Raw genomic sequence first — 18171 nt, forward strand, 5'->3', positions numbered from 1 at the left:
ATGGTTATATGGAGTTATCCTGAGAGCCGGGCAGCTCGCTATGAACAATGATCTGTTTGAGGTTTGGTGGTTGTTTAAATGCGAGCAGTGGAGGTGTGGGGAAGGTTTTGGCGAGGTGCTCATCCTCATTGATAAGGTGTTGCAGGTCACGAAGAACGTGGTGTAGTTTTTCAGCTCCTGGGAAGTACTGAACAACGAAGGGTATCCTGTCAGTTGCAGCACATGCCTGTCTCCTGAGGAGGTCATTACAGTTCCTTGCTGTGGCACATCGGAACTGGCGGTCGATGAGTTGGGCATCGTACCCTGTTCTTGTGAGGGCATCCCTGAGTACTTCCAGGTGCCCGTCCCGTTCCTTCTCATCTGAGCAGATCCGGTGTATGCGTAGGGCTTGTCCATAGGGGATGGCTGTTTTAATATGTTTTGGGTGGAAGCTGGAGAAGTGTAGCATTGTGAGGTTGTCTGTGGGTTTGCGGTAGAGTGAGGTGGAGAGGTGTCCATCCTTGATAGACATGCATGTGTCCAAGAATGAGACAGATGGTAGAGAATAGTCCATGGGGAGTTTGGTGGTGGGATGAAACTTGTTGATGTCACTGTGTAGTTTTATCGGTGACTCCTCGTCATGGGTCCAGAGGAAGGAAATGTCGTCAGTGTACCTGGTGTATAATGTTGGTTGGAGATCCTTCATAGAGAAGAAGTCTTGTTCGAACCTGTGCATGAAAATATTGGCACATTGGCGTGCAAATTTGGTTCCCATGGCTGTTCCATGTGGCTGGATGAAGAACTGGTTGTCAGAGGTGAAGATGTTGTGATTGAGGATAAAGCGGATGAGTTGTAGGATAGTGCTTGGAGATTGGCAGTTGTTGATTTGAGTACTGAGGCTGTTGCCACGATGCCGTCATTGTGAGGAATGCTGGTGTAGAGTGCTGAAACATCCATTGTGACAAGGGATGTTCCCGGTTCGACTGGTCCGTGGGTGCTGAGTTTCTGTAAGAAATCCGTAGTGTTGCGACAGAGGCTGGGGATCCCCTGCACAATAGATTTCAAGATGCCTTCAACATAGCCGGAGAGATTCTCACACAGGGTCCCATTGCCCATAATTCTGTTATCTCACTTTTTAGATTAGAATCAATCTAAATATCATGGCATAGACAGAGAACACAGGGGGCTAACACCTTCAACATATTGTCTCGCTAATGCCCATTGTTACAGCTAACGTGAGAATGCAACTTTTAAAAAAAGGTTTTGTGATTTACACATGAAAGAAGTGAAACTATCATGGTATTCGAACAGATGAAAGACTCAACAGACAATCAAGGCATTTTTCAATGTATAATTTCAGTTATATCACACTGTAAATATTTGCTATAAATTCTGTGCCTTAGAATTGTGTCCTGCACTATCACCTGGAAGGAGCGGTGCTCCGAAGGCTAGTGTGCTTCCAATTAAACCTGTTGGACTATAGCCTGGTGTTGTGTGATTTTTTTTAACTATTTAATGTCAGGCAGTCTCGTATTTCATATCATTTTCACAATCTTGAGACATCCCTAAGAACATGACATCTAGTGAAGTGCTTCGAATTGTGTCACTGTTATAGTGTAGGAAGGAAGACGGTAACCAATTTGCATAAAGCAATTTCTCATGAGTATCAAAGAGTTCAATACCAGATTATTCCTTTTAAATTGTTGGCTGAGGGACAAATATTAAAAGCTCTCGTGCTCCTGAAAGTATGCTGGAAGATCTTTTGTGTTCACTCGAAGGACAGATGAGAGCTTTGGTTGAAAGTTTCATTTAAAACCACATCTAAGTGCAGCATTCCTTTAGTACTGCCCCTGAAATGTGCACTCTGGTCTGAGGAGTGAGACTTGAACCCACAAGTTTCTGACTCAAAAGAACACATTGAACCACTACTAACACCATCAGCAATGTGGGATGCAGTTTTGAGATAACCAGATCTCGGAACATGTATTAAAAACTGAGTCACAAAAGTAATTAGAAATGACATAGAAATTGACTGTAATTTTTGAATCAGACTTTCCAATGATGTAATTACATTTAAGGTTTCTAATGTTGTTCTTTCAGTGATTTCCTGAAGAGAAAGAACTTGGCTACATCACCTCAAACAAAGAAGTGGCACAGTTCAACACAGGAGTCTCACTCAGTGGGTTCACCTCCAAAAGAGGGTTTGTCCATCACAAGGCAGCAAGGGAGTGAGACTGTTTCACCTGCCTGGGGCCAAATTCACAAGAAACGAAAGGCAGTTGGGCATGAGAAAGTCTCCAAGCCTGAAGCCATAACAGAACCAAATGAAAGCAGTAACTTCACTGATAAAGAGCACACACAAAAGGATAACATGAATGACCAACACCCAGAAGTCCAACAACTCAGCAGTAAAGTTCCTGAAAATAAACATTCATCAGGCTGCATGCTGTCTGAGACAAGGATACTTGGACCAGATTTGGTGGATGTTGAAACTAACAGCGACAAGCTACTTAAAGTAACTAATGAAGACATGAGGCAGGACTTTTCATGGAAGCGTACGTTCATGGATGTTGGCGATATGTCCAGAGTTTGTAAAAAGCCCCCATGTGGACAATTGAGCAGAGCTAAAAGAGTCTGCAAGGAGTGTGCCATGAGGATGTCTTCCCTGAGCCAGTGTCAGCATCCCACCAAGGAAGCTTCTTCACTGGTCAATCTTTGGGAACCAGTGCCTCATCCTGACAAGACAAGGAAGTGGCACAGTGACAAAATATTGACTGCTGGCATTACCACGGCTGCTCGTGATTCACTAAGGGACTGGTCAGGCACAGAGGAAACGTCAGATGGTGAAAGTGTGTACTCTGTAGATTCTCTGTCTTCTGCTTATGCAACCGCATTAAAAGAGCAGTTACTGGATGAAGAGTTGGAGGCTCACCAAGGTGAATGGCATGACGATTGTAGTGGAAGTGATGACAGTCAGATGTCCCAAGATTCGTTGGTGGACACGGACACAAAACTAGCTGCTGGCATGATGAATGTTAGTGTGTTGTACAATAAAGTAACAAGTTTCAACCTTGCAAACAGAGGGAGAAGTATTTCTCTGAACAGCTTAGCTGATGTGAAAGGGCAAAGTGACATTTTCAGAATGGATTCAGCTGAATCAACTGCATCAGATGAAATGCCAGCTGAAATGTATTGGAATCTACCTTGGACTGAAGGTGATGAAACTAAAGCCCACCAGGCTTCTGAAGCACAACTTGATAAAAACCAGGGAATGGGAGCTGTGAGATTAAAAAGGCTGAATTTTTATTTGAGCAGTAACACAGAACTAAAAACTACAGGCATGGATAAAAATACGCGACTGGGAAATCTGGAGCCAAATAGAAATGATACGGACTCTGTGATCGTGACAGATGGTTGGTCGTCTTGTGAATCCAGTCACGGGAGTAACTTAAAGGTAGATTCAGCCTGTGACACTTGTGTTTCGGAAATTTCGCGAGAGCAGGATGTGGAGGATGATCCAACTGAAAGACCAGAAAGAATTTGGATTCTCCCGGTGCTTAACTTTGGTCCACCACATGACTGCCAGCAGTATGATGGAACCTGTAATTTTCCATTTGTTAATCTCAGAGAGGACAATGCACCATGTACTGAAGACAAAGACAACTCACTAGATCAAGAAAAGGAGCATCTCATCAGTACATTTAGAACTGATAGAGTAACAACATCAGATCCAAGTTGTACTGAACATCCTAAGGTTCATGTTACTGAAATGGTTGGAAATTCGAAAATAGAAACTATGCATGTATTGGCAAGGAAGACACAAGATAGTAATGTGCCAGATCAAGTCTTTACTACACAGCAGTATCCATTATTAATACAATCTAAAGAACTTGTGGAGTCTTTTGTGACTGACTCTTGTTTGAAACTTAGGTCAGCTGGTACAGATGTGGTTGCTTCCAGGCAGAATGTTAGCTCAGAAATGGAGGTAGCACACAGAGAACAACAAATCACAGAAACAGAAGCAATGCGCACACAGTCTCAGGGCAATCTGTTCGATGACGAAACTTGCCACAGAAGGTGTGATGTGAGGGGCAGTGCTTCAAAAGTGAACACAACCAATTTCTCATCCGGCTTTGAGAGTTTAGTCATTTCTGGCACTGAACAATCCACACTACAATCAGGATCCCAAACCTTATCCGATTTTTCTTGCCCTCCAACTATTTCTAACTCCAATGGACCTTATGGACTGGCGTATGGGCCATTGGAACAGGTTCTGGACCCCAGTGTGGATAGCATAATTCTGGGAAACTCCTTAATGCAGAATGAGACCAAACCTTTCTTGGAATTTAGTGCAATACAACATAAAGATTCAGACAGTGTTCTCTCAGCTTTAATGAAAGATGGACATAGTCAAACGGCACAATCAAATTTAGCCCTTGAAAGAGTCAGGCAAACTGCAAAATCCTTTATAATGCAGGGAAGTCTAGATACAAAATGTACTGTGACCAAAGGAAAAGACAGTTGTGATCTATTGGCCAGTTCAGTAAGAAATATTGCTGTCCAGAAACCAAAGAACCATAGAGATCTGTTGAGGAACGATGGAGGATATATTTCAGCAGAAGCTCTGTTACAGGCTGCAGCCAACCCAGAGGATTCTGAAGGCAAGATCAGTGAACTCAGGACAACTGATGATGAACGTTTCAATGAGGAGGAGACTGTTTGTTCTGAAAAACTCCAGATGATAAACAGAGGTTTCATTTCACAGCAACAAAGTGTTGTGAGTAATGTTGTGTCAAACAAAAAGGAAGAATTTTTATTAAGAAACAAAGGTAATGACAAAGAGGCGACCAAGATTTCATGCAATCCTGATGTTGAAGACTGCTTGCACTGTACAGGCAACCCATGTAATGGTGACTCACAGGATCAGCAGTGTGAGAATATACTTTCAGAAGAAACCACTGGATTAACTTCACCTACATGTGAGCAAAGTGTTCCCAATTTTAATACAGAAGAACCGCAAACAAATGTTGGGAGCAGGCTTTGTGACAGATTTAATCTAGATTGCAATATTCTGACAAAGTTGAATAGTGCCTATTGTACACTTCCAAAGAAACACAACATTCCTGCTGAGTCTCTTTCAAGGGATCACCTGCATCAGCCTTTTATCCAAGAACCTGAAAATATTAACATGCTAATTAAAGAAGAATCAGAAATATCACATGGTCCCAACACGGAGAGAGTCCCTATAAATGAAAGCATGACGTACCAACTGGAATCGATCAATACTCAGCGAAATAGGAGCGGATCAAAAGCTGAAGTTAACCAATCTGTGCATGACCATAAAAAAAGAGATGTCAACCAGAATGATGTGGCCACTGACTTACAAACAGTCCAGTTTATTAAAGAAAGCAACGTAAGAGAAAAAAGATATAGAAGTGTTTCTGCCACAAATTTCTTAGATTATGAAGAAATTGGAATCGACAACGTCAATGAAGCAAAACTGAACAAAGATAACATGGTGAATGGTGCAGTTCAAAGCAATCTATGTTACTTTGGTGTCAGCCTTCCATCAGATTTGACTGAAGACTCAGTAATGATGACAGATGCTGGATTTCTGGGCGAACCTAGAGATTGTGAAGTCCCTGTTGAAAAGCAGGTTTATTCAGTAGGAACTTTCATAGATGTTCAGACAATTGCCTGTGGAGGAGGAGAAGGGCTCTTTGGGGATGCTGATGATGGTCAGACCAGAGTTATTTGTACAGAGCCCATTCAGAGGGATGGAGTGGCATCTGACTGTCAAGAACAAGGCAACTCCAAGGGTAACAGTCCAGTGAATGGTGCAGCAGAGAGATTTGGCAGCAATTCTGGAACAACTGACCATTACTTTCAAAAGACATCTCTGATAACGAGAAGGTCCAGTGTGGCAAAAATAAATGGTAGTGCCAGAACGACCAGTGTGGACTTAATAAATGACTCCAAAGCCTGTGAACATTTCAGATTACATAAAAACAGAGGTGAATGTATAGCTAAAATTGGAAAAGAACCTAATGAAGTATTGTTCTTTTGTAGTGAGGATCTTGAACAATTGAATGAGAGTGACAGTGATGAAGTAAGAGCATCGCAAAAGGCAACAGAAATAAAAGAAGACAGGCCATCTGGGAGCTTCAACTCTTCAAAATATAGCTCAGAACAAACCTGTGTGACCCAATGTGTTACAGAAAATGAAGATGTATTAGGTCAAACATCAAAGGAGAGATCTCAGTTGTGTGATTGGTCTTGCAGAGTTACAGAAGCTTGTAACTCAATGGCCACATCAAGTCTAGCTTTTCATAGTGAGATCAATGCTTCTTATGATGCTGGTCATACAAGAAAAGCAGTAAGACCAGCTCAGCAAGAGAATGCTATGGCAGCTCAGAATATTGGGATAGAAAGCAAGAGCTATATTGAAACATCCTCAAACCAAATAGAATCAAAGTATGATTGTGAACTTCAAATGAAAACTGATCTACTAATGCATCCAGCTAAGGGGAATGAAATGTTGACTGATAATGTTCAAGATGTGAGCAGAATAATTCTTGAATCTAATGAAGAAGGAGATGCCATGGACTTGATTCAAGAGAAGAATGTAGTTGTTGAATTTGAAGACAGGGCTAATGGTGGGAATGCAGCGGGCATAAGTTATGGAGCAGTCACTGTGGGTAATCAGTTGCCCTTCACAGTGGTTGACTGCACTCTAGGTAAATGTGAGAACAATGAACCCTCAAGTATGTCTAAACCTGAAACTGCAGAGAGAATGCCTAAAAACAGCGAACCTGTCAAAAGTTTAACAGAAAGTAAAATCTCTATGGAAACCAAAACTACAGCTGAACAAAATGGAAGTGCTTTGTTTATTCACAATGACAATCAAGAAACCAAACCATCTGCCTGCCAGCTTGTGGACAGATCAATACCATACTCGCGAACTGATAACAGTTCCCAGCAACACTGTCTGCACCCATTGTCACCTCCAACATTTGCTAAAAATGATAACCCGATGGGCTCAAATTCAAAAGAATCTGCAACCAGAAATGAGCAGCATATTATATGTGAAGAAAATGTGTTAAGCTTCAGCAGAAACAAAACTGAACATCTAGTCTCCACCAAAACGTCTCTTGTAACTAATAGAACTTGCTCTTCCAATGATCAAAGCTTTCGATTTGCTACATGTATGGCACATGGAACTGAAATTAGACAAACCCTCCCAGGCAAATATTCCCAAGATATGCCACAGGACGTTGTCATTACTTCGGCAATGGGGGAAGTTGATTGTGAAATAAAGGAGCAGGACTCTGCAGATATTTTCAGAAGTATAAAGTCAGCAGCAAGTTGCATGAATAGCTTTAACAAAGAAGAACAAAGTCTCTCTCAAGAGAAAGCACTGCCTGTAATTGAAAACTCAGACTGTGAGACACTTCAAGAGATTGATTTGTTTGAAATGGTTTCTGAAGGGAGTGAGGTCTGTTCGGCAGCGTCACTGTGTGATATTGATGGGCATTCATTCACCAGTCAGCAATTGCAGACAACTCCAGAATGTGTGCAAGCAGAATTAGGGAAGCATGCAGCTGTGCATTTCAAAGCATTGCCAATGCCACCAGAGAACAACTGTGTGGTTGATTCTGTAGAACTTAGTTTGACCTCGAGTAAGGCTGGTTCTACAGCTGATGAGAATTTACATTTGAGGAGACTGGACAGTGAATTGTTTTGTAAGCATATTACACAGCAGCAGTTAGCTAAAAGTATAGCCATGACTGACAGAGCCACCTGTTCGAAGGCCACTCCTTTACAGCAGAACAGTGGACAAGGTAAATTATATGAAGAGCCGATCTCCACTCCAAAGCCGATAGGAACCATCCCAGACACAGACATCCCACAACCAAGGGGGAACTCTGTTGTACAGCAAGATATGAGCGAGGTTGTGGAGTCCGCTCAGTCCTGTTTCATCGGTAAAGACAATTTTGAGGAAATCAGTGGAGAAAACGCTGGTGCAAGTGGATGTCAAACTGACAGCACTTTCTCCAGGAAGGATGAATGTTCAGGAGCAGGGACCATATTGCCAAGTCAGGGTATAGTGTTAAAGGAGGTGATAGGTAGACATGTAATGTGGTACCAACTTGATGCACCGGCTATTTCTAATGTGAGTGATTTCCAGATTGATGAGCAAGCAGACCATTCAGACCAGGCCAGGTTTGTACTGCACCATTTGGTGAAGGCTGGTGCTGAGGCTGTCAACCATCGGAAGCAGGAAACTTGTGAGAGTGTAGTTTATTCTGGTCTAATTGTGCCAAGCTCGGGCATTGTAGATGCCAAGGACTCCTTTCAAAAGCAGGATGCTTTTAAAGTCCATCAACTTTTACACAATCCAAACACACGCAGTACAGCTTTGTCAGGCTTTCATGTCGAAAGCCAAAGTGAAGCTATTAAAATTTCTCAGCTCGAGTCACGTGAAAGTCAGGTTGGATGTGGGAAACTGGAAGTATCGCTGAAAGGTTCACTTGAGAATCAGCATGAGGAAGCAAATACAAAGAGGTGCACATCATCCATATCTGTCTTGGTGAAACCAGAAGAAAAGAAGGTCTCAAATGAACAGAGGTTGTGTCTTCACAAGCAAAAACCAATTGAAATTCAGACACAAGCCGGTGATGGAAAGCCCATCATGCCTCCAACAACTGGGCTAAATTCCCTGGAAAGTGCATTGGATTCTGAGCTGTTAACAAAGCCCCCTGCATCAGAAATGGACCAAAACTATTCTCATTCAAAAAGGCGTCAGCATTCTATCCAAGAGCAATCTTCGAGCACTCCCAGCTTGACAGATCCTTCTCTCTTAGCGACAGGAGTTAAGTGCCAGGATGACCATTTCTCAAATACTGACCAGTTACACACATTCACACCACAGAGCTTCACTGAATCATTTAGGCACCAGAAACCTATCACCTTGGATTGCAGAAAGCAAGGGGAGGATTCTTCAGTGAGCTTGACTGATGGGGATCTTACTTCAGAGCTAACTGAGGATTCATTAAATTTGCTTGTAGCAATATCAGAACAACCTTCAAAGCTGGTAGAAAAATCTGCTGCATCTTATAGTAAGACAGCTGAAACAGCTGGGTGTCCTCAGAACGGCAAAGACAAAAATATACCTGACTCGGCCAATAAGAAGTCAGTGCAGAAGGAGGTAAATGGTAGTGAAAGGTATGAAGAAGCACACTTACAGCTGCAAGGTATACGGAGTGCTTCTAAGCAAGAACAGCTTTGCAGTGGAGGTGCCAATAAAAATCATGAAGTCTCCACCCATGTAAAACAGGAGAAAAAGTCCCACTCTGCCACCAAAGTTGACTTCATACCTCAACACCCACCAGAGTGCAGTAACAAACCCAGTGTTCAAACCAGGATTCAGAGAGTGGTTGAGCCTGCTACATCAGAATGTAAATCAGAAGTGCACCGCAGTGACAGCCACACAAACTTCTGCACATCTGTCTATCAGAAACAGCAATTAACAGAATTACAGCAGACTCAGAATCAGTTAACCCCTGAACATAAACTTAGTTTTGAGGCCAAACTGCAAACAAAAGATCTGAATGGTGCTGGTGTAACTCCTGACGTTGCTGAAACATACGACAAACATTTCTTTCAAGAAAGTATTGATCTGTCAGTTATCCAAATAGAACAGGGTGAGGGTTCAGTCCGATGTAAACAAATTGGAAAATCAGGTCCTCAGTCGCATGCAAGCAACAAATGTACAGAAATGAATCGAATATGCCACGCCACAGATCTCTTGACACTTTCAGATGCTCCTCGCAGTAATTGTTGTGTACATTCTTCAGTAACTGAAGTCAGTGATGGTTCAGGTGAGAGGTTCAGCACAACTACGACGAATGTTCTAAAGAAGAAATCACAAAGGATGAGATCTAAGCCAGTTATAGATGTAACAAAGGACTCTTCGAGTTCAGATGAAGAAGTTGACATTGAATTCCTTTCACTTAAAGAGCTTCGAAGCAGACGGTGTCAGAGGGATAATAGCAAGTCGCAATCATGTATTTGTAAATGCAAAGGCTCAGTAAATACAAATGGTGCTAAACATGAAGAGATGAGGTCCCCACTGTTGAAACAGAAACAATCTGCACCAGTTGTCCACATCTCCTCATCCAACATGGATCCACCAGTGCAGGATTCCAGTGGGTACAGCCCCACTGCGGCCCTGATCACAAACTCTTTTGATGCTTTCAATTCAAGTGATGCTGCAGTATCAACATACAGAGAACAGGTTGTGTACCGAATGGAAGCAGACACAGGAAAGGATATGGATGAGAATCTTTGTCAAAAACTAAATCTTCGGTCTGACCTTGTAGGAGAGAGAGTTTCATTAAATACAGATTCCAACATGTCTGCAATAGACCATTCCGAGGTAGTTTCACCTTGTAAACAAGGAAAGAGAGATCTGTTGATCAAACAGCAAAGCAATAAGCATCAGATCTCAGCAACATCTTACGAGTCTCATCCGGGAATGTTTACAGAAGAGCAGCACCTTCCTGAAGAAATGAGCTTCTGTAAAGATCTGATGCATTTTGCTTCCAGTGATATTAATCCATATGTCCACCAGTGGCAATGTAATGAACTGCACAGAGCCAACTGGAAACAGTGTGTCTTTGGAAGCACAAGCAATGTGCGCAATGTCCAATCACAACTCAGTAGTCCTGATAGTGTTATGAGATGTTCCAGTGTTGACAATGGATTGAATGTTCAAACTTCTCCCTTTAGTTCACATTTAAGTTGTTATGTCAATGAAAGAGCAATATCTGACACGCTAAGTAATGTAAGTGACTTCCAAGATGAGACTTCTGAAGCTGCATCCTCTGACCCCAATGACTTTGATACCTTTCAAAGGTTGTGTGATCAATCAATACCTGCTTCATTCTTCTGCTCATCACAGTTTCCACGCCCTAACTGTGAAGTTGAAGATGCCGGATCACAAGTTGATGAAATTGTACTCCTCTATCCAACAGAGTCTTCTGTAAAGTCAGCCTCCGATGGGTCTTTGGAATTCACCTGCAACCAAGCAACACAAACACCAGGTGGAGTGACCCAGCAAAGGTCCATACAACAGAGAATGTGCACCCAAACTCTGCCACAGACACCCAAACCACAAAATCCCTGGTCAAACCTTGAGAACTTGTCTGCCCATCTTTCACAGCTTCTCCATAGCACCACAGAGCTGCTGGGTAACATTCATCCAAACACAAACTACCTGAATGAAATTATTTCACCATCCAATCGAATGCCTGGTGCATCAGGAATAGCCAAAACTGCAGACTGCTGTACTCAGACAGCCATGGATGTAGCCATTCAGACAGAAACCTTATCTCTCAGTCCAGAGGAAGATGGCCTGGAAAATGCAAGAAAGGAAGTGCTGAGCTCTCCAGAGGTTAATGTTATTGTGAGAGTGATTGGTTCAGATGTTAACATGTCTCAGGAACACGCTAATGTGACATTAACTCTGCAGGAGCAACAGCAGACCAGTGGTGTGTCAGATCTCAATACTCGACATCACCAATCACAATGTTCTTCTCTTTCCACAGAAGGTGGAAAGTCATCTGTCAGGACCTCAACCCCTGTCTCACTTGACACCCAGAAGTTAGTATCAAACTCTTCACAAGTTTGTTCAATCAGTCCAGGTGATTCACCAGTTGCAACAGCATCACAGGAGTCAGTGCTCAGTGATTTTACACAATGTATAAAAAGCGTCAGCTCTTTGGAAAGTGCGTCAGAATTTCCAAAGTTGGAAATTTATAGTCCCAGTGTCTTGGAGGATAGACAAAAGAAGAGTTTTTCACAAGGTTTCCAAGCCAGACAGAAAGCTGCTTTTGCTGATATAAAGCCAGCTGATCTAGTGGACCGAGCCTCATCCCCTATTCAGACACTTGAAGCTGGGTCTGCAAGCTGGAGGTCCTGCAGCAAGTCATTTCAGTACACCGAAGGTGGCGAGCCACATGGACTGTGGCATTCTGACTATTGGAAAAGAAAGCCTAGGTCTGCTTCTTGGTATGGTTTAAATGAAAAACAGCAACACGAAATTAACTTCAGACAAATGGAATCAGAAAGTGAACAGAGGGTAGAAACAAACAGTGTGTCTTTGGTTCTATTTCATGAGCAAAATAAATTCGCCTTCAATGATTTGTCAAGCTCTACTCAGTGGGAGAGTACAGCTGATTCCCATGATGGAGTTCAGTCCAGTTCACTCAGTTCATCTCAGAGCTCGGAATCAACAAGGGCTTGCAATGCAGGTCCCAGTCGGCAGTGGGAAAAAAACGCAATGACAGTAGGTCACAGTGGACAAGTGCCACTTTGTAACTCAACACAGTCAAAGGAAAGTGACTCACAACTGGTTCTTCATAGTGTTCAGATGCCGTCTACCTCAAACACTGAAGTAAGGAAACTGGAAAATTCTTCTGCTTTTCTACCAGCATACCGCAATCCTGCACTGAGTTCTTGTACTCCCACTCTTAGTAAAAGTGATGATACCACAGTACTGTCGAGAAGGATATTTCATAGATCTTCCAGTACGCCTTCTGTGCAGCAGATACCTTTTTCTGAAAATGGTATGGATTTGCAGGAGCGAAAGAGCAGAACATTACAGGATCAAAGTCCAAGCCAAAATGATTCCATGAATGATTGTAATTCTGTGTCTGGGACATCCATTATGAGTGAAAAGACAATTGAATTTACCACCGAAGATGCCCAGTCCTTAGTTTCAAGTGAATGCAACACAGAAATGCTTCTGAATGAGAATCTCTCCACGTCTGACTGCAATGGACTACCAGTGTTCAGTTCTAGGACAGCTGGCTGCAGAGGCCCAGAAGACTTACCCTTGCATAACAAGTTCTGCAACTGGTCTGGAGTTCATTATAGATCTCTGTCAACAAGTAGTGGTATCAGCGAGGTCACTCGTTCTCGCAGACAGACCAAGCAAAAGCAAACCAAAGGCAGGATGACAGAAGTGGCAGACTTCCAATCTGAGCTTCAGGGTGTACGGCAGAAGGAGATTGAAAGCTTGCGCCAGGAGCGTGCTGAGATCATGTCAGGAATGTACCTGGATTTCAACCAGCACCAACTGACAGTGGAGCTCACTGAAGCCAAGCTGAACTATGGTCTGGGGGAAACGGATGCTTTGTTAAGAGTACTTCAGTGTGGATCAGCAGATGACATAAATGTTTCCATAAGGCAGAAGCTCTATGACAGGTATGTGTCAGGAATGATCATGTATTTACATTCACTGCCTAGCTACACATTCTGTAACTGATACATCCATGATGTGATGTGAATACAATGTCGCCTAGAACCAACTGGTCAAAAGTGATCTCCTGCCATAGGTTGCTGGTGATTGTTGCCATAGAGACTGTCATTTCTGATTTTTGACTTTTACATCTTTTGTCATTTACTCATTTATTCCATTGCAGCTTCTAATAACCTTCCCCTTCACATTTCCTTTTCACCCCTCCTTATTTCCTTGACCTTGATGAATTGCTGGAAGTCATGAAGCTACACAGTTTGCAGTTTACAATCCTTGTACATTTTCTTCCCCTATTGGCACCACTATTGGTGAATGAGCACACAGGGAGTCTGACGTGCTCATCCAGGCCTGGTCACCGACCTACCACATTAACACGAGGATTCTTTGCTCTTTCAGTGAGTACCTGAACAGTGTCTTAAAGAGCCAGGTTAGATTAGCAGTCCAAAATCCTCTAAGCTGTAGGGACAGAACCTCATCTACTGGTTAGGGATTTTACAACATTCTGGTCTCAACATGGAGTTCAACAGCTTCAGACTCTACACTCCATTTTGATATTTTCCTCCTCTTACCCACTCCCCTTAATCTATATCTTGCTTTTCATAGTTTTGCTCATCCTTATTCTGTCATGTCTGCCTGCTCTGGATTTGTGTCTTATCTTCTCCACAACCATTACAGCCACCTTTGTGTCTTGTTCCGTGACATCTTTGATATCGAATCTGCCCTAAACTTCCCCTGACCTTCCCTTCTCTTCCACTTGCTCCTCCTCTTTCCTACAAAAACTCCATTACTTCATCAATTCTCTTCAGTTCTGAAGAAGTCATATCAGTCTTGAAACGCTAACTGTTTCTCCCTCTATTTCTGCTGCTTGGCCTCCTGAATTTCTCCAGCAATTTCATTTTGTATTTCAAGATACCATTGACAGCATCCCGACACACGCACACAGTCTTACATAGTGACTTGCCTACCCTTTAACTCTGAAGTTTATAGTTACCCTTTAAAGTGTACCAAAAATATCAAAATGCTAATATTCTCTACCTTTTCCTACACATTAAAAAAAGGCACATGAAAACCATAAAGGCTTTGAGAAAGGAGAGAAATGAAAGACTACAGAAATTCAGAAGGACCCGTAGCCTGAGCCCACAGAAATATTTAACCTCACGATGCCAAAAGTGTCCAACCACCTCCCACGCAGATCAAGACCATCCGAGCGCACACAGGGATTACCTGCAGCGAATACGCCAAGAACTTGTGGAAAGCACACAGTGAGTCACTGGCTACGTAAGGAAAGTTGCATTGAGAAATGGTTAGACCAGTGCAGCAGAAACACTGCTGCGGAGAAAAATATTCTGTTTCTGAAGCCCAGAGGTTACTAAAGGGCAGTTTAACATAGCAGTTAGTCAAGCTTTATAAATAATCACATAGTGTGTAAGAGGTTATGCTGAATGAAGAATTGTTAGAATTTGGAATGCACTGTCTGAATGGGTCATGGAATAGATTGATTTGAAGGAAGAGCTAAAATGCACAATGGGAAATTTCAGTGGTGTTCTTTTCAATGAAAATTGTTATGGTTTTGCTTCAGTCAGAGTATTGTGTCCAATTGTGTGCATTATATTTTAGGAAGGATATCCATGCCTTGGAGAGGGTTCATTGGGGATTTACATGTATCTTTCCTGGGATGATTTATAACAGTTACATGGACAGACTGGGGCAACTGAGGTTATCTTCCTTCGAGGAAAGCAGCTTGGAGGGGATTTGATAGTGGTGTTTAAATCAGGAAGAGTTTCGCCAGAGTAAATGGTAAATCATGTCCAGTGGATAACCAAGGGCTGTAGATTTAAGGCGAGTGGCAAAATTGCCTAAAGCAAATGAGAAGAATTCAGAACACACCATCTGATTGGGTGGTGGAGCAGGTTCACTCGGCATTTTCAAAAGGAAGTTGGATAAATGCTTGAAAGAGAAACATACACTGATTCAAGGAAAGAGCTGGTATGCTTAGTGGGCCAATGGCCTCCTCCTGTGCTGCACGTTTCAGTGCTTTGCTTTGCTTTCCCAAATGTGACCAACTTTCATCTCAGTCCAAGTCACTGGAATAAAAACAATTCTGGTTCCAGTACCGGGTAGCCCCATCCAAACAAATTTTTCTAACCGTTTCCCTGCATCTCCAGGGAAGGTAAAGTATGTAGGAACCTTCAGCGATTGTATGTGAACTGCTGATTTGAAATTCAGGAGAAATGAATATTACTTGGAGCTTTAAATTATCTAAAAGCATCATTTCATCAGCTGGTGAAAATGAATGATTATCGGTACCTCATCTCGATCAGTACCTGTAGGCTTTGCAGCCTTGTTGTAAATCATACATTTGATGTACACAGAGAAAGGCCTGCCTACCTTTACGTGCTTCATAAATTGTTGTAACTCTCTAGAACTCAAGCAGCTGTGAAGGGTACAGAGGAGAGCACTTCTGAGATTGAGCATCTATTGAGAGATTATCAGAAGGCACGTGAGGAAGCGAAAATGGAAATAGCAAAGGCCACAGATAAACTCCGTGCAAGGACTGAGATGGAGAAATGTCGATTGCAGCAACAGATGATCACGCAGATATTGAAGGTAACCTTCGGGAGATAGCAAATCTAATGGGGCATTGGTGTACGCACCAGGTATCCATAGTCTATTGACATTAAATGCAATGTGTATATGAATAAGAATTTAGTTTAAACTTGTGATGAGTTTGACCATAATCTCATTAATGAACACTTGCAAACAATTCTGCCAGTGCAGGTAAATAATATGCATTTTAAAACTGTAGTTAGAGGAAATTAACTTGCAACATTGTTAAACTGTGCATTATTGGAAAGATCAACATCACAATGAGAATTGAACTAAGGAATAATTGTAACCTCTGAAAATAACAAAGTCAAACATTTTGCATCTGTCATAATTATTTATTTAACCACGAATGTAAAAGTGTTTCAGCATGTGCGTGATTTATCCAGATCTTTCACGTGTCTTGTTCTTATTAATCTTAAACTCACAGCAGTAATGGAATTGTTGAGCTGTTTATTACACAGAACATTAACTATTGAATGTCTGCTGGACTTCTTCCTTCAACAGGAGAAAGGAAGGGTGAAGAACGTAGTTAGCAGAAGCAGTTTGTGCAGCGGATCGAGTCTTAGTCTCTTTTCCAACCCCACATCAGGCTACAGCAGCAGCAACACTGCCTGTCCAGACAACAACTCTCAAACCAAGGTCAGACTTCACAGCAGAGACAAGTTGATGAGAACTCAGTGCATTTTTCAATTTGTTTGCCTTACTACTTTTCATCATTTATATAAATGATTTGGATGTGAGCATAAGAGGTACAGTTAGTAAGTTTGCAGATGACACCAAAATTGGAGGTGTAGTGGACAACGAAGAGAGTTACTTCAGATTACAATAGGATCTTGACCAGATGGGCCAATGGGCTGAGGGGTGGCAGATGGCAATTAATTTATTAATAAATGCAAGGTGCTGCATTTTGGGAAAGTAAATCTTAGCAGGACTTATACACTTAATGGTAAAGTCCTAGGGAGTGTGGCTGAACAAAGAGACCTTGGAGTACAGGTTCATAACTCCTTGAAAATGCAGTCGCAGGTAGATAGGCGAGTGAAGAAGGTGTTTGGTATGTTTTCCTTTATTGGTCAGAGTATTGAGTACAGGAGTTGGAAGGTCATGTTGTGGCTGTACAGGACATTGATTAGGCCACTGTTGGAATATTGCGTGTAATTCTGGTCTCCTTCCTATCGGAAGGATGTTGTGAAACTTGCAAGGGTTCCGAAAAGATTTACAAGGATGTTGCCAGGGTTGGAGGATTTGTGCCAGAGGGAGAGGTTGAATAGGGTAAGGCTGTTTTCCCTGGAGCATCAGAGGCTGAGGGGTGACCTTATAGAGGTTTATAAAATCATGAGGGGCATGGAGAGGATAAATATCTTTTCCCTGGGGTGGGGGAGTCCAGAACTAGAGGGCATAGGTTTAGGGTGAGAGGGGAAAGATATAAAAGAGACCTCAGGGACAACTTTTTCCACAGTGGGTGATGCGTCTGTGGAATGGGCTGTCAGAGGAAGTGGTGGAGGCTGGTATAATTACAACATTTAAAAAGGATCTGGATGGATATATGAATAGGAAGGGTTTGGACAGATATGGCCTGGTGTTGGCAGGTGGGACTAGATTGGGTTGGGATATCTGGTCGGCATGGACGGGTTGGACTGAAGAGTCTGTTTCCGTGCTGTACATCTCTATGACTCTATTCTTGCACCACGTATGCCAGCTTGGTCCAAGGGTAGCATGGTGGCTCAGGTTTGATTTCAAGCCTTGGGTGACTGTCTGTGTGGAATTTGCACATTCTCCCCTTGTCTGCGTGGGTTTCCTCTGGATGCTCCGGTTTCCTCCCACAGCCCAAAGTTGTGCAGGTTAGGTGATTTGGCCATGCTAAACTGTCCATAGTTGTTGTGGTTCTGTTCGCCGAGCTGGGAATTTGTGTTGCAGACGTTTCGTCCCCTGTCTAGGTGACATCCTCAGTGCTTGGGAGCCTCCTGTGAAGCCCTTCTGTGTTGTTTCCTCCGGCATTTATAGTGATTTGTACCTGCCGCTTCCGGTTGTCAGTTCCAGCTGTCCGCTGCAGTGGCCGGTATATTGGGTCCAGGTCGATGTGTTTGTTGATAGAATCTGTGGATGAGTGCCATGCCTCTAGGAATTCCCTGGCTGTTCTCTGTTTGGCTTGTCCTATAATAGTAGAAAACAGAGAACAGCCAGGGAATTCCTAGAGGCATGGCACTCATCCACAGATTCAATCAATAAGAACATCGATCTGGACCCAATATACCGACCACTGCAAC

The 18171-nt window shown here is 42.7% G+C and overlaps 2 protein-coding genes across 2 annotated transcripts in view; both read left to right on the plus strand.

Moving 5' to 3' along the window:
• Positions 1-4270, plus strand: part of LOC122554032 (stAR-related lipid transfer protein 9-like) — a gene marked incomplete at its 3' end in the record, with an annotated part of 253157 nt that extends 248887 nt beyond the window's left edge. The window contains exon 24 of the mRNA XM_043698518.1: positions 2080-4270. Within this exon, the coding sequence (XP_043554453.1) occupies positions 2080-4270 (2191 nt within the window). The remainder of the gene's footprint in view (positions 1-2079) is intronic.
• A 3-nt stretch (positions 4271-4273) lies between these two features.
• The window catches only part of LOC122553896, a 29694-nt gene continuing 15796 nt past the window's right edge, over positions 4274-18171 (plus strand). The window contains exons 1-5 of the mRNA XM_043698386.1: positions 4274-9665; positions 9696-13248; positions 14359-14562; positions 15724-15907; positions 16412-16546. Of these exons, the coding sequence (XP_043554321.1) occupies positions 4295-9665; positions 9696-13248; positions 14359-14562; positions 15724-15907; positions 16412-16546 (9447 nt within the window). The 5' untranslated portion in view covers positions 4274-4294. The remainder of the gene's footprint in view (positions 9666-9695; positions 13249-14358; positions 14563-15723; positions 15908-16411; positions 16547-18171) is intronic.

Source organism: Chiloscyllium plagiosum, chromosome 10 (assembly GCF_004010195.1).
Source record: "Chiloscyllium plagiosum isolate BGI_BamShark_2017 chromosome 10, ASM401019v2, whole genome shotgun sequence".
NCBI classification, from domain to species: domain Eukaryota; kingdom Metazoa; phylum Chordata; class Chondrichthyes; order Orectolobiformes; family Hemiscylliidae; genus Chiloscyllium; species Chiloscyllium plagiosum.